We start from the raw sequence: 17,019 nt of genomic DNA, 5'->3' as shown, positions 1-17,019 counted from the left end.
GTAAGGCCGTAACTGGAATAGTTTCACGTTTAAATTAAAGCAAATTTAATTTTTGCTAACTTCAGCGTGGATAGTTTATGACTAGAAGGTACAGAAATACAGAGAATGATTTGTGCACAGCCCTGCGACGGACGAATATTTTTTTAAGAATTATCCACTTATGTATATTAACAATAGCAATCACAAAATGTATATATGATTTTAACTACTTTTTGTCTATCCCTAAACATTCAATTAATTTATTGCATTTGTTAAACTAAAAATTACTTTTTTTTCACGTCACGACAGCCACAGCAAACATTTTAGTCACACACCCTAGTGTTAGTGCATAAACAAATTCTTATGGAGTAGTGAAAGTAAACACTTGAAATAACTGTTTTTATAAATGCAATAAATTGGTCACATATACATATAGCTAGTTCGAAGGGCTTGTTCATCTACTTTGGCAAACGTTTCTTAATATTGGCAATTTTCAGCGGCAACAAATTGACCATCTCACGACAGACGCCAACTTCGGCGTTCAGTGTTTCGGCCACCTCTTTGCGAGCGGCACACTCGTCCGTAAAGAGTTTATAGTATTTGAGGCTATTATTCATATTTTCCAGTTGTAGATTCAGATCGGGTGTGATCATTTTGAAATGTAAGCGTCCCAAATGAAAGTAGGCATAGAGCACGTTACGTTGCTCCTCCGCATCGGCGCTGGCTTTGATTGTTGCGCCATCTTTGTCCAGGTAAGATTTCACAAATTCAAGGAAATTCTTAATTGCACGCTGACAGGTTTGATTTATCTTTTGTAGATCCTGTGGTTGCGGTGTGCGTCGTTCCTTCAACGCATCTAATTTGATATCTAAAATTGCACAATATGACAGACCAGCGCCATACCAGCACTCACGGCAAATACCCATATAGAAGACAGGGTTGAGCAGTTCAAGTAAATCTTCGTAGTATTTTGCACGACGCTTTTGCATTTTCGCTTGGTTGGCCGGTTCTTCTTCGAAGAATGCGATATGCTGATATAATTCGGCATAATCTTTGATCACTTTTGCATACTCGGTCGCTTCAGTTTCAGGCTTATAGTATTCTTTCGCCTTGTCCAGCCAGTCACAGACGTAATGGTACACCGGTTTGGCGTCGTCAAATGTCAAACAATAATCAGCTGTAACACGATTTTCGTGCACATCTATATTTAAGTCTGGAAAACGATAAGCCTTTGGATCAACAGTGAGACGTTTCACATCTGAAAAGGTGAAGAGCATTTTAATTTTCACTGACAAACACTTTCAAAGCAAATACAAATTACCTTTGGTTACTTTTTCGTCGTCATCATTATATAAACGCTCTTTGGAAGCATTAAGCAATGCCAGTCCGTATTTAGCCCAACAACGTGCAACATCTGCATATCTATGTTTGTATGTTTCTGTTACATCGGCACGCTGTTGTTCCGTCAACTCAGGTGTCAACATGCTGGCTTCATGTTCAGCCATTATATATGTGGCGGCAGCCAAATGATGACGCGCCTCTTTGAACATATTCTCACCAATGAAGTATTGTGATAATGTGGCAGCGTTTAGCGCAAAATCTATCGGTTCATATGTCTTGGATTCTAATTGCCGGCGTAGCGTTAAATGACAGTATTGCGCTGACTTTTCCAGCTCACCCAAATGTCCGTGCACTTGTGCCAAGTAAAAGGTGCACAAAGTATACAAGCTCTCCAATTCTTTTGGACCCTTTCCCTCTTCAACTTCATCGGGTGTGCCGAAAATATCAGTAATGCATACAGCTGTGCTATTGCTTTTCAGAAACTCTTTATATGCCTGTTCTGATTTGATAAGTGTATCAAAGGCCTTCTTGTATTCAGAACGATTTGCTTGCACTATGCCTATCTCATTGAGTGCACCCACATACGGTATGATAGCCTCAGGTTTCATCTTATGTGGTTCAACCAATAACAAACTTTCTTCTAACAGCTGTTCACCAGTTGAAACTTCGTCGGTGAAGACATAGATACGTCCAAGGTCACGGCACACAAATGCAAGCAAAACAACATAAGTGAAATCATCTCGGCCGTCGTCCGCCTCTTCTGCCACAATTGAGGCTAATGCATTTTTCAGATTTTCCTTCATTTGCAACAGTAACTCGCGTGCGGCATAATGTGAACGAAACGGATCTGTGGGTGGATCGCTTTTACTTTCCTCATTAACATATTTGATAGCCTTTTCATAGACCTCCTTGTAGTCCGTCAATATTTCTTTCGCAATCACCATTTTCACAGATTTTCACACGCGTACGCAAGAGTGATGATGAGTGGATGAGCACTTGAGATTTAACCGCAAATGGGGAAAATTTGTTTGCCGACAAATGTCAATGAACAGGCGGTAGCGCATAGGGTGATACATGTGTAGGAAAATAGAATAGTTTAGCTGTCAACTAAAATGAAATATCGCATGTGATAAGGGCTTTTATTTGAAAGAAAAATATGTATAGGTGTATTTATTTATGCATTTCTAAAGAAATAAATGTCTTTATTTATATTTTTATTGCAAGAAATTAGTTCAAAAAGTGCAAAAATTTTTTCAGAAGTATATTGGATAAAATTTATATATGTTTTTGGTTGATATATTGATATACTTATACAATTTCATTTACCTTCATAAAACAGAAACCACTGTTGTCAATAATTTATCTTGTTTTTCTTTGATTTCCGTTTCCTTATTTTCGCTTTGAATTTATTTTCATTTTGCTTTCCGTCAGTTATTATATTTCCGGACTATAACACCCTGTACTTCTTATTGGCAGAATGTGGGCAAAACAAATGTCAGTGCAAGAACAGTTATTTTCTTGCGCGTCTAAAATTTCACAGGAAATTTAGTTTTATTAATTTTTCTATTACGCATATCAGTGACAAGCGAGTTTGTGATATAAAGTGTTAATAAAGTGCTGCGTAGTTTATATTTTATAAAAGAATTAGCGCATAAGCACGACTACTCGGGTGTGCATCTGCAGAGTGTTCGCGTAGTGTTTACATGTGTATAAAATGGTGAAATCGGTGTAATTAATCAAAAAAAGTTTACTACTTTGTTTATTAAGCATCTTAAAGGTGTAATCAGTTCCAAATTGGTAATTATATGTAAAATTTTTGATTGTAATTCGCTATGGTATTAAGTTGAATGGCATGGAAGATATGGCGACCACAACCAAAAGCACACATTTGAGACTCATTTTAAAACAGAGTGCACAAAAACTTTTTTTTATTAAAAAGTGTGTTAATACTTATATTCAGTGTAGAATATCAGTGGTAAAAAAGAAAAGCCATTCAGTTATTAAATAAAATTGGAAAATTGGTATTCTCTAGAAAATGAATTTGTGTGCTAATAATAATGGCAATTGAAGACAAATCAGTTAAAGCCAAAAGAAAGATAATTTCTGACAAAATATGTATTTTATTTTGTAAATTTAAAATTTTTTTGGTCGTAGATGAATAGAAACAAAAACTCCAGTGAACGTTCATGTTCAGGAAAGCTTGTGCGTTTTTTAATAGAATAAGTTCCCGTAATATTGTGTCCATAAAATAAATAGGTATTTCTATTTGGTTGGGAAAAGTACTGAAGCTTAATTATTATCAGAAAATTGCTGCACAGCAATGAAATGTGCTAGTGGTTTATGAGATAAATTAGGTGGAAAGATATTAGAAGGCTTCATGAGTGATAGCTGAAACCGATTTTCGTTTCATTCAAATACCGGCATTCTTGCCTTTACAATATTTGTTGGTTTAAAACTAAGCTTAAGTGTATTTACTGATGTAAATCAACTGCAATGTTCTTCAAGGAAACTTCAAACTTTCACAAATAATTGCCACTTTATGGTTTTGGAACGTGTTTTCCATAATGATACAAATCTTTAGCAATATTATCCTTGGAAGCTTAATCAATCCACAAATAACTTCCAAACTGTTATGGCTTTGGAACATATGTGCTATAATAATACAAACTACGACCAATATTGCCTTGGCAAGCTTGATAGAATATTTGTTGGTTGTAAACTAGGCTTAAATGGTCACTGTTGTAAATCTTCAAAAAGGTTCCCCTCGGAAACTTCAAACTTCCACTTTATGGTTTTGGAACGTGTTTTCCTTATGATACAAACCTTCAGCAATATTCTCCTTGGAAGCTTAACCAATCCACAAATAACTTACAAACTGTTATGGCTTTGGAACATATATTCTAACAAACTGTTATGGCTTTGGAACATATGTGCTATAATAATAAACTACGAACAATATTGCCTTGGCAAGCTTGATAGAATATTTGTTGGTTGTAAACTAGGCTTAAATGGTTACTGGTGTAAATCTTCAAAAAGGTTCGTCTAGGAAACTTTAAAATTTCACAATAACATCCACTTTATGGTTTTGGAACATATTTTCCATAATGATGCCCACCCTTAGTAATATTCTCTTGGGAAAACAAATAAACTCCACAGCTTTATTTATAGTTTTGGAACATATTTAAAATAATATTTTTTATCTGCCATAAATCATAACTGTTATATGTTATAACTATAATAGTTTGGCAAATATTCAACCACATTTCAAGCTCGGTAGCTTTTTTATGGCGCTCAGCAGACAATTCAACAACGACAACTTGTTGCTTCCAAGCCAATTGAGCTGCGCTCTCTTCGAGACTCGTTGCGCGGCGCACACTCATGTTGCACAACAATGTGCCCAAACGCTGATGAGGGTGAGAAATGCTTCGCAACAAAACGTCATTTCAAAAATTTCTGCACCTTTGCCGGCAACGGAAGAAGCTCAACAAACAACACAAGCCAACCCCAAGGGAACGAAGATAAAACGCGGCCTATTGGCGACTTGTTTATTGTTGTTTGCATCGTACATTGTAGACGCGCAAATGCTTATATGTGAACGAAAGTGAATATAAAAAACTAGTTAAGACATGTGTACAAACATGTGTATGGGTGACACTTGGTGATGGTATGAAAAGAAAAATTATGAAAATATTCTTTGCGGGCAGCTCAAGTTAGTAGTCAGTTGCGTTTAGTCAGTGTAACGGTTAATAGTGTCGAATAAAGTGTAAAGGCTGTGAAAAGCATACGAGAACAATTACATTTTTATGATTAATATCTACTTGGCTCACATGTATGTCTGAATGTCAGTATATGTGTGAGTAATTACAATATTTAGCAACTGTGTCAAGTTTTATAAGAGATTCAAGTGAAAATTAAACTTACATAACAAAGTGCCAAGCGACAATAATTGTTAATAACGGTATTTAGTGAATTTCTTCCATCATTTATAGTTTTTAAAAGTTTCTTGTGCCATAAAGTGTAAATTATATGTTTCAATTAAGTGTGCGCGTGTTCTAAAATTTAATTTAATAAAAATATTAAAGACTACAGTTTTATTAATCCCTCCGTCAGTGTTTTTTAATTGTGTAATCATAAAAAAAATTACCGTGTTCGTGTTTATTGATCGTTTATCGTTGAAACTTTTAGAAAAACAAATAACACATTAACAACAAGCAGCAGCAAATACAACAACAACAATTACAAATACGGGCGACAATGAAGCATCTAATTGGATTATTACTAAATTTGGCTGCCATAACAGGTAAGTGCAAGTGCACCCACATATCTCACCATAGTTTTAGTCACACATACTACTGAAAACTTGTTTTTGTATAATAAAATACATTTGTATATGACATGTGCAGCAAAAAAATAGAAACCCCCATTTGAGTTTTCACCGTCTGTGACGTTTCATGGACATGCCGTTGACACGCATTCATCAGCAGCAGCAACAACAGAAGTAAATTCGCCATTGTTTTCTTTGACACCTGTCCGCTTTGTTAATGCAATTTTAAATGTTGTTGCGTCTGAACACATACAGTTATATACAAAGTCTGTTTTTCTGGTGAATGAATTTTGCGTGAATTTTATTTTGATTTCCTTATTTGCGGATATTGGTTTTGCACTCTGCAGCAAATTTAATTTATTTTACTTATTTACAGTTATTTTTATATTTGTTTTAAAATTCATGGATCTGAGCTGATTCAAACGCTTGATAAAAAAATACTAATAGCAGACTGTATCAAAAGTTTTAAATACGATATTCATAAATTTTCATGTTAAACATGAATCAGAAATTACGCAATTCTACAGATTGCACAACGAGATTCGATACGGGTTGTTGAACATTTCTTATGACTGGAAAAATTGCCATCGAAAAAGTTCTGATGATGATGGAATTTTATATTCTTTCACAAATTCCCCTTTATAACATCATTTTTGATAAATGTCCATTACTTTTTCACATTTGGAACATTTTGACATTCCTCGCTATAAATTTCTACACAGCTTCCTTTTCTTTCCACGAAGCAACCCTGATTTCCGTTACCACAACTTCGTATGATTCTTCTAAATTCCTCCACATTCAAGCAATACGCAAACAAGCTAGCCAGTGCAGAGTAACATAGCTGTTAACCAACTAACTGAACTGTAACTAATCGAATTATGAATTATCATATCGCAAGTTAAGTAATTGCATTACAAAATCTTTTAGAATTTAAAATTCTCTATATCCTTGAGAATTGCTAAGCATTCGCATAGAAGTTTACAGTAAATTACTTAATGCATTCGTAAATATTTTACTCCTCGGAAAGTTGAAATATGTCCAATAAATGTAAATGGAATGTGGCTTTTATTTGTGTAACCATAAAAGTGAGTGGAGTACAAAATGTTGACTTCTGGTATAACCACAAATAAAATATTAATAAAGAGAGTATTACTACTACTAATGCAGGAGTAAACTAGAGAGTTTATATTTATTCGTTAGCATAAGCAGGCATACAAAAATATGAATTTATGGGATTTTAGTAATGTTAGAATAGAGTGGTAATATTACTCACATACTCACCTATTGATGGTGCCTTGATTGACTCATCAGTTCTTAAAAAAATTGTCAGAATGAACTTCTTCGTTATTTTCCAGTAAATTTCAGGGTTGTATAGGATATAAGAACCAATTTTTCACATGATTGATATAGTTTTTCGTCTCTCTCTCTCACCCCTTTTCTCACTTTCCATATATTTTTAACTACGATATACATATTTGTCTCTGTGTTAGAAGAGGGAACTTATTTGCGTAAATACAACTAATCTGACTCATAAAAATTTCATGAATGACTCACACTCTCCCAATACTCGTTTGTCATCTTATGGTCCTATTTTGACCCACTTTCTTAAACTTTACCAATGATAGATGACGAACAGAATGGTATAAGCATATACAGTTGAACTTCCATAACTCGAAATAGTCCATAACTCGAACTCTTTAATTGACTATAGACGTCATATTTCATACAAATTACTTCCTATAACTCGAAGTTTTAGGTAGGAAAGTATCTTCCTATAATCTTCCGACTTGTCTATAGCATTATAAAAGAGAGAGAGAAAGCGGCTCTCTAATTCTATCGACCTTGAGCACAAACACACTACAACACTTCTTAGTTTGAATTTGAATATCTATTGGAATTTTTTCTCGGTATCTCTCTAATTTCCTTGAAAATTAAAATTTAAAACTTACGAAACACGTGTACCCAAAATGTTAAATAGCTATTTTTTTAACCAGAAAAGATACTTACTTAATCTATATAGACTTAGCTATCCCTGCCCTCGTCAATTCGATAAAAGCCATGAAATATTAATTGAAATTCAAGCAGTGTACAGATTTCGTCTCAGTAGAGAATTGTAATAAATAACGAATATAGTTGTATGTAAATGAAAATCTGCATATAACGGGTGCAATTTTTAGAGAAAAAAAATAATTTGCATTTTTTAAACACTGGTTTAACGTTCTTCAAACAAATGTCGTTTTATGTTGGAAAAGCACATGATTTTGCTAATTGGTAGACCACTAAGACTAGTAACTAACTCGATATGGTTCGACCACCATAGGTTCGTTCCAATATTCGCTTGCTGTACGGCTTGTTAGGTGGTTCTAATGGACCCTTTTGGCAGTTAGTCGATTCATATTGTGGTGGAGAACCCAAACCACATCCGATTTCACTTATTAAAGCGTGATTATACTTTATTTGAGTTAGAAGTGTTCCTCATCGATTGTTTGCCCATAAAGGGTGAACTGTGGATATAAATTTCTACGGTATTTAAACGTTTTTACGAAATATGTTTTAGATAGTGATCAGTCAAAGTATACTCAACATAAATGTCAAATAAATATGTTCACTTTGGCAGCTGATTTGACGACTAACCCTGTAGAAAATTCTACACCTAAAAGTAATACCCTATATTTGTATATATACATTACTTTCACGTCTATACAATTTTGATGCCGTCGAGAAAATCTGCAAAACCTTCTTTTATTTATATTTATAGCTAGTGAGACTACATAATATTTTATTTTGTTACTTCCGAGTGGTGGTCTCACACCAATATGTATATGTGTGGGTGTGTGCCTCCTCACAAAAACCTCAAACTGTCGCTAACGAATTTGTTGTGGCAAGCGATTTTTAGAAACAATTTTGTTTTTGTTATTGTAATTGCTAGCATACTTACCCAAATGCATATGTATATAAATATACATTAATACATATGTTATATGTAGTTGTTGTTGGTTACACGGTCGGTGACTGCAACTGATTTGCCTGCCACTGTTGGTTGGTTGTGTAAATCTAATGTAATCGAATCTACTACTACTACAATAGCAATCAACTAAAAGCTGATAACAACATGCAACATGGCAACGTGGTGACAATAACAAAAACAACAACAGCAACTACAACAATAACAACTTACAAATGTCTAACAAATGCAACGATATATTTTATATGCATGTATAAGTATATTAGTGGCACATACAGTTTGTTACATACAAACATATGTACATATATGTGACAAGTGGCATGTTGCAAGTATGTATGTATGTGTGGCATGTTCGCTGTGGCGTTCGAGCACTTGGCCGCAGCAACATTGGCAATTTTGTTAACAATATCAACGAACGACTGCAACTGAGCAAAACACGAATAATAACAACAGCAACAACAGCAACAACAAATTTTGCAACATTTTCGCTTGTTAGTGTTGTTAGTCGTGTATGTGACTAGTTGCTGCAACACTTACACTTATTATTGTTGTTGTTGTTGCAAAAACATTGCTGTTGAGTTGTTAAGCAACAACTGCGCGCGGCCGAACAACCGACAGCTGGTTGACTAACAAACAAGCAGCACCATATTATCATCGATTTGTTGATGAAACTATTTTAATTTGACTCGCACACAGTTACTGTTACATGTGTTCGTATGTATGTATTTTCTTATGTGAGTTACCTTGTGTAGAAATGCTGTGGGAAGTGGTAGTTAACCCCTTCAGGCTGGATTTATTTGGTTTTGAAGAGGTTAAACGTGTGTCAGTGGAAGGGGAGACTTTAGAATTGGAGTATTGGAGCTCTAGCAATATTTTATGGTATTTCGATTTCACTACAAATGTCTACCCCACAAAAAAATCACGCTATATTAACGAATCGATACTATATGAATGATTAATCGTGTCAAAATTGAGAAACTTTGCCCTCCATTAGACCATTTGATCTTAAATATAAGACCTATGATGGTCTAAAAAATTTTTAAGAATTCTAAATTTACTTTTGTACAAGGGTGAGTTACGTTTTCACCCTTTAACCAACTATTCAAGTCTTAAAAGTATATTTTTGTCAGTAATCCCCTATTCTCTATTATTCTGTAAGAAAATTCTGAAGAGTAACTATTTATATGCCCCCCTGTGTAACCCCATCTATGTCTTCGCTTGAAAACGGCTTCTTCAAGCTGCCACAGCGCAGTCTTTGCCCATCCAAGGAGTCATGTTGCAACTTCGAACACATTTGTTATATTCGTACGCTCGCTTTATATATTGTAAAACTTTGCTTTCCTTACCCGCATGTTGGCACTTCCGATTCGATCTCCACCAGCCATCCATTTAAACTATTTTCTTGTTTCGTTCGGTTCGTTCGTCCCAACAGGCCACCGCAGCCTTTCACTTGCTACAGTTGCGGTTTGCTCGTTGACTGCAATTACTTTAGTGAAAACTTTCAAGTCGCTTTGTTCGAAAACCATATGCGTGAGTATCACTTAAACAAAAAGACTTAAGTAGAGCTAATATATCTAACTGTACATATGCAGATGTACCCAAGAAAATGCATTCATATGCATATATGTATGTATAACTGCATTTAGCTACACCTACATTTGTTATATATGTATGTGTGTAATTGAATGTGCGCATGTATAAGTGCATGTAAATGCCTGTTTTGCATTGTGGCAAACAATTAAAAGTTTCTCTCCTAATTGGCTGTAAGAGTGCCTCGGTTAGCATCATTAGTCGGAAACGGCACTCACACATATGTAATATTTTGTATGTGTATGTATGAGGCTGAATTACTTACCAAAGTGTGTGTTAAGAAGAAAGTTGCCGTAGCGCTTCCGAAATTCTTGAAAATTTTCGCATAGAATTGAAATTGAGTGGATTCTAACAAGAACTAAGTATGTTACATATATTATTGTATGCATTAGAACAGTATTATCGTCTATAACTAAGTGACCATTAGCGTTTATTAATAGCACTTTGCGAGATAATTAAGTGAAATAAGCCTTCTAAACACATGTTTCATACTAATTCATTAAACAAATTTTATGTGGATTAAATTTCACCCAACAGTTGTAAACAACTACGGAACTTCATAATTTCTTAAAAGTTCCCTTTTTGGATATAATTTCAGCGCTTTCACATCTGATAGAATAACCTTGAGGTTTACTAACTCATTAAACAACTTAAAGAACTTAAAATATTAGGTTGTCAAATACCTCCTTTTTGTCTTTTGAATTTCGCGGCTATGTATAAAGAGCTACAGAGCTCGTATCTGTCAATGCTATACATCTTTGAAAGGTCTTGACATAACCTACAAAACGACGCTATGCATGTTTAGTTTGGATATTGTATTCAACAGTTATAGACAAGTAAACATGGAGTTAACTAACGCTGAAATTCGCGTAATTTTAAAGCTTTCCTTCGTTAAAGACAAATCCGCTAGAGAAACGTTCCGTGAGATTGATTGTATTTGGGGGGATGGTACACTATCACTCAGAAATGCGGAGGAATGGTTTCGACCATTCAGAGCGGGTGAAAATGACACCATGGAAAAGACCTGTGACGACGAATACCGATCAAATCATAGAAAACATCGAGTTAGACCGGCATGTGGCATCTCGTGACCTTGGATATGGGAATTAGTCAGCAAACCATTTTAAACCGTCTGCAGAAGACTGCATACACAAAAAAGCTTGATGTTTGGGTGCTCCATGATTTCACGCAAAAAAACCTTCTGGACCGAATCAACGCCTGTGGTATGCTGGTGAAATGGAACGAACTTGACCCATTTTTGAAGCGGATGGTGAGTGGCGACGAAAAATGGATCACATGCGACAATATCAAGCGAACACCGTCGTGGTCGAAGGCCGGTGAATCGTCCCAAACAGTGGCCAAGCCGGGATTGACGGCCAGGAAGGAATCATCCACTATGAGCTGATACTATATGACTTGACGCTTAATTCTACCATCTAATGCGAACAACTGGACCGCTCGAAGCAGGCGATCGACCAGAAGTGTACAGAATTGGCCAACAAGAAGGGTGTAGTTTTCCACTAGGACAACGCCAGACCACACACTTCGTTGATGACTCATCAGAAGCTATCGGATGGGAGGTTTTATCGCATCCACAATATAGCCCGGACATAGCGCCAAGTGATTACCACCCTTTCCTGTCCATGGCGAACGCCCTTGGTGGTGTAAAGTTGAACTCAAGAGAGACTTGTGAAAAGTGGCTGTCCGAGTTCTTCGCAAATAAGGAGGGGGGCTTCTACGAGGGGGTTATTATGAAGTTGCCGTCTAGATTTTTTGTGGATATAGAGAATTAATTCGTTCCCACGACGGTCGATTCTACCAAACCCGAAAGGACCCGGAATTTTAACCTACGAAGAACTGTATTCGACAGCATTTTCTCGAAACTATTATTTATGTACATATTTCAAAACGCAATAGCAACTAGGATACAAACATAATCTTACTCTCCTCTACATATTCTTTAATGTGGCTTCTGAAACCGTTACAATTTCTAAGTGAAAACTTTCACATTCATTTTGCTCATGCGAGGTTTTCACTATGTCAAATTGCATGACAGTCCTTGTCAAATTAATGAAAAGGATTGTGATTTCATTTTCCACCAATTTGTGAATACATTTTCCTCGCAACCTAGTGAAAAATGTAATATTTTTGCTTGTCAATCAAATTAGTGTGAATGGGCATCATAATTGACAGCTGTTTGGCATTTGAATATTTTTTCTTGAAATACTAGAAACAATTAATTCAGAAATCTTTTTCCATGTCATTTGTCGTAGTAAAAAGCATGCATTAGTTCATCGCTGTGGATAAAACCCTATAAAAACCATTAAAAAGTAATATCCGTCAGACCTCGCTTATTGGTTGAATAGAAACGATTTTCTAGATTTGGTTGTCGTCTTTGTATTTTCTGTTGTCGACCTTTTTCATATTTCAAGCTTCGATAAAATCCAATGGTGATTGAAATAACTTGGGCAAGTTATGTACTTACGATTGTTTTAACGGTACTTTTTTATTATTTCATTGAATTTGATAAATAAAAATTACAATAAGTATTGTCAAGAGCCTAACTTGGAACTTCATACCTGATTGTCCAGACCCTTTCGGCTTCCAGCCGCTTATTCAGCTTAAGTGTATGACGACTGAATAAAGCACTGAATTCCAAAACGCTTGAAAAGTCTGGCATTGAGTTGCAACAGCCTAAAGCCTTTCCTTCAATACCATTCTTCTTCTTCGCATATTAATTGTTTCTGTTTGAGTTTGCAGTTAAAGTGGCATAATTAAACAAACAAAAAATTTAATGAAAACAACAATTGTAATTATTCAGTTGCAGCGGCCATTGTGTCTAGCCAGCGACTGGGTCACAATTATGCATGGAAATTATTGTGTTAATTTTTAATTTCGCTTTCATTTGTTGGATTTATGGTTTATGGTTTTGTGAATTGTTTTTTTTCGTTCTTTCATTCTTTTTTTTGCTTTCATACAAATTATGTCTGTAGGTGTTTTTAATATGAAAACCACACATTGTTGAAGTTAATATTCCATTCAGCGTACTGCACTTCGCTGACACTTAAAAACCGAGATATGCATATTTGTGCGTCATTGTTAGGGACACTTTGTCATAAACAGTAGAATTACGGTATATAATGACTCGCGCTCTCATGTAAACGTAAGCGGTATGCCTATTGTGGTACATGAGTGGGTGTGTTTACTTATATACTATATGTGGGTACCTCGTATCCCAGTGGAGAGATAATTGTTTCACTAGATTTTCAAGTTTATAAGGAGTAGGAGTTTAGGTTTAGGACTAGTTCCATATCGTCGGTGGATAGAACTTGATGATTTCTTCTTTGGGTTTTAAAGATTAGCAAACTTTTGAAACATATGAGAAGCTAGAAATTTGTACTTCAAACCGAGTACTTCTTACATGAGTACTGCTTACTTGGATAGCAGTGAAACCCTTTACTAGTCATGGAGTTAAATTCACTAGTGTCAGCTCTTTCCAGAATGACTCAGATATGAACACATTTATGTGCATATGATTACCTCCAAGTGCTTTATTTTTATATAATGTCTGTATCAGACTTAATGGACTCATTAAGAGCTTGCATTTTTTGCTCTCTTTTTTTCATATTATCTGCGAGTGTCTCTTCCAGCTACAATGTTTACACATTTTTAGTGCAATGACCATTGAATGTCCAGTTTTGTTTTTCGCATTTAGTAGTGATACACACATACACACACGCTTAATGACTGCAGCAAATTAGAATAAAAGCAGAAAGAGAAAGTACATTATATATATGAATATAAATTGCTCGGCAATTAAAATGAAATATGAGCAGTGCTTTTGTTTGGTATATACGGAGGTTTTTTCCATTTTCTCTAAATATCCAACGACACAACTGGGTGTGGATATTTTTAGTATTTTATTTTTAAATGACATTAAGTGCAATGTCTGCTTATACAATGCATGTATGTGTCTGCTATATCATATTTTTAATCCATCAATCTTCAAACCATGGACAGCAATGGAACCATGCGAATATGTACAGTTAAGCAGCTGTTTTCTTCTTCATATTAACAATGATTGTGCTTTATACGTATGCATTATGATTCATAAATTGAGAAATATTTATAATAGTACTGTAAACATAGTCACTTTCAACCACTTATCCATGTGATTAGCATAATATTGAATGAAAATATATTTGCTCAGCATACATTTATTCTAGCTACTAAGAATCATAATAAAATGTTATGCTAGCCCATTATCGAACCCATTCAAACATACACGTTCTTCTGCTCGTTATCCTTTGTTTGTGTTCGTCAACACGTATGTCATTGCCTACTTACAGGCGCCGAAGACTTGTCATTCATATGAACATTGTAAAGCTCATTGTACGACATGCATATGTACAAACATTGTGGAGGCGAAGTGGTCGACAGCTTGCTGTACTTGAATATTCCAATACAATTCATTTTAAACCAATAATATTTAATTTTTGGAGCCTTTTCTTATTTTGATTGTTTTTGAGGGGCTATACCAGTGTAACCCATGAAAAATTAGGTGATTTTCGTGACTTTTTTTTTAAGTAAGTACTCGATCAAATGCTTCCAAGTTTTTTGGACATAATAAGTTATATTTCAGCCATATTTTAAGATATTCTTTTTATAAAAATTCAAAAATGTTATAAAAGTTGATAGTATTTCCTATACAAACCCTACGATTTTTGAAAAAATATTAAAAGTTAACAATATTAAGTAGTTCTGAAAAAAATCCTTTTTAATGCCAAATTGACAACAAATCAAAAAGATCATAGGCCTTTGTATAGTAAATATATTCAAGAATACTCAGTGTACTCAGTCAGTTCGAGAAAAACGCGTTTAAAGTTTAGACTAAAATGGCTTATACCTGGGAACGATTGCTCTTTAAAACGCTGTCATTTAAAAACTATTCAAGATACGACTTTACCTATTTGTGAAAGTAAAAACTAATTTTTTGAAAATGTCACACTGGAAAATTTCTATTTAACCAATCTACTCGCATATAACACTATTTTGAAATCTATTTTATTTTCCAATAATTAATTAGCTAAAATTCTCTATAAATAATGCCTCCTAAAATTCCTAAGACTCATCTTATCTAAAAATGGGTGAAATAGCTATACCTTTTGTAGACACCTTTTACCGAATTTCATAATCTAACTGGTCATGCTTTTCTGATCGTTCTTTGTTGTCAAGCATTTCTTAACCGGGCTTAGAGATCAGTCCTTACATTATCACAGACTCACTTAATGGTATATAATATTCATTACAACGGTATATTTTACGATTTTTTCACTGTACTGTGATATTATCATAATTTCGATAGGAAAAGTAAACCTCAAAATCGTTCGATATTAGTCTAGACTGATCCCTATTAATGCTTTTTCGTTCAACGGTGAACCTTTAAGTTAAAGATATCAGAAGTCTTTGATGGGTTCAGAAATTCTTTCTATATATTCACTGAAAATAAGGAGTTTTACTATTAAGTGGTTACATGGGTTTCGTGGGTTTAAAAAATCGATTTTTTGTTTTTTGGTTTATTAATTTCTACAACATCCCAAGAATATTATCCTAAGTAAATTCAAATCGACCCGAATAATAGTTTCGGAAGGTGTGCGCTCCAAGTTAAGTACTATTGTTACTCTAAACCTTAAACTCGTTTTTCTCGGAACCGTGTTTTCAAAATCGGTTGTCAAATTTTCTCGAAAGATACTCAACCGATTTTGTTGAAATATTACACAGGTGTTCGAGATACAATTTACTCGTGCTTGAAAGAAGGTTTTCTTTTTTTTCAATTACAACTATTTAAAAAAAGAAATAAAAATCAAGCAAATTTCACCGAAATTCTTATTTTTTTGGAAAAATGTCTGCCAAAATTCCAAATATTATTTTGTTTGTCTTACATCCGTTCAAGCACGAAATACTTATTTTTGTTTTTTCATTTTGGATGATCCTGTCAGGAGGTATGCTGACAACGCGGACGCAACTTTTTTCAGAACGGTCACCGGAAATGACGTCACAATGGAGGAGTTTTGTATAGGTTGGAAAACATTTATTTGCGATTTTTCTACATTTTTTTTCAATGTAACTCAGCTTTCTGTTCCGGTGCGTAAATATACAGAGAAGATGATTTTTCAACTCGTGAATGAAATTTATGCCACACACCTCCAGCGACTGTCTTTGAGACCTGTTGATTGTCATCCCAAATGCAAGTCTCATTGGAAACTGAATACGTTTGAACTGAAATGGCAAATCGTTGGAACTCAAAGAAATTCGTGGAATCAAGCATTCTGCCCCCTTGAAAGTCCCTTTAAAAAATTCTTGCAACTATTACATTACATTACATTGCTTGAAGATTGCGATATTATGCTTCGCAAAGCATTATAATGACAAAGAATTTAGAAATTTCACTGGATAATTCACAGCTTCGTCTTCATTTTCAACATGATCGATCGATGTGTATGAACACAAATCTCCCGGAAGTTGACTTTAAGTCGTATAGATTAAATCATCGACATCGGTATTTTTGGCAGTTAAAAATCTGCGCGCACTCAACCAATCGTAGTTACGATAAATTTGGCTAATGTACGGATTGATTTCAAACCATTAGAAGTATTAATCAGAATTTGCCCAGTTCTTTGCAGATCTTCTGCGGTGCTTTCCTGTTGCAGGAACACCCGCATATTCATGGTCAATCATATGGTTTTCGCGTGTCGCCACAATGACTTGGGGCATGCGTTCAATTCCTCCGCCGCTATTGATTTCGAAATAACAGAATGTG

General features: G+C 34.9%; 2 protein-coding genes across 4 annotated transcripts in view; one reads left to right on the top strand and one right to left on the bottom strand.

Annotated features, from left to right (window-relative positions):
• Positions 1–415: 415 nt before the first annotated feature.
• LOC105215241 (KIF-binding protein) lies at positions 416–2,427 on the bottom strand. Its single transcript, XM_011189048.3, has 2 exons — positions 1,301–2,427; positions 416–1,237 (listed from the first exon to the last, which is right to left on the bottom strand). Exons 1-2 carry the CDS (start codon positions 2,262–2,264, stop codon positions 438–440), a joined length of 1,764 nt encoding a protein of 587 aa, XP_011187350.1. The 5' UTR covers positions 2,265–2,427; the 3' UTR covers positions 416–437.
• A 213-nt stretch (positions 2,428–2,640) lies between these two features.
• Positions 2,641–17,019, top strand: part of LOC105217195 (fasciclin-2) — a 229,771-nt gene continuing 215,392 nt past the window's right edge. The window contains exons 1-2 of one of the 3 annotated variants that reach the window (XM_054226645.1): positions 2,641–3,117; positions 5,506–5,620. In XM_054226645.1, coding sequence (XP_054082620.1) covers positions 5,575–5,620 — 46 coding nt within the window. In that variant the 5' untranslated portion in view covers positions 2,641–3,117; positions 5,506–5,574. Of the gene's footprint in view, positions 3,118–5,309; positions 5,621–17,019 lie in introns of all 3 variants that reach the window. The other 2 variants (XM_054226647.1, XM_054226646.1) reach the window with 2 other exon arrangements.

This window comes from Zeugodacus cucurbitae, chromosome 3, assembly GCF_028554725.1.
Source record: "Zeugodacus cucurbitae isolate PBARC_wt_2022May chromosome 3, idZeuCucr1.2, whole genome shotgun sequence".
NCBI classification, from domain to species: Eukaryota; Metazoa; Arthropoda; class Insecta; order Diptera; family Tephritidae; genus Zeugodacus; species Zeugodacus cucurbitae.
Note: the sequence above shows the minus strand (reverse complement) of the source record. Positions and strands in the feature narration are given on the sequence as shown.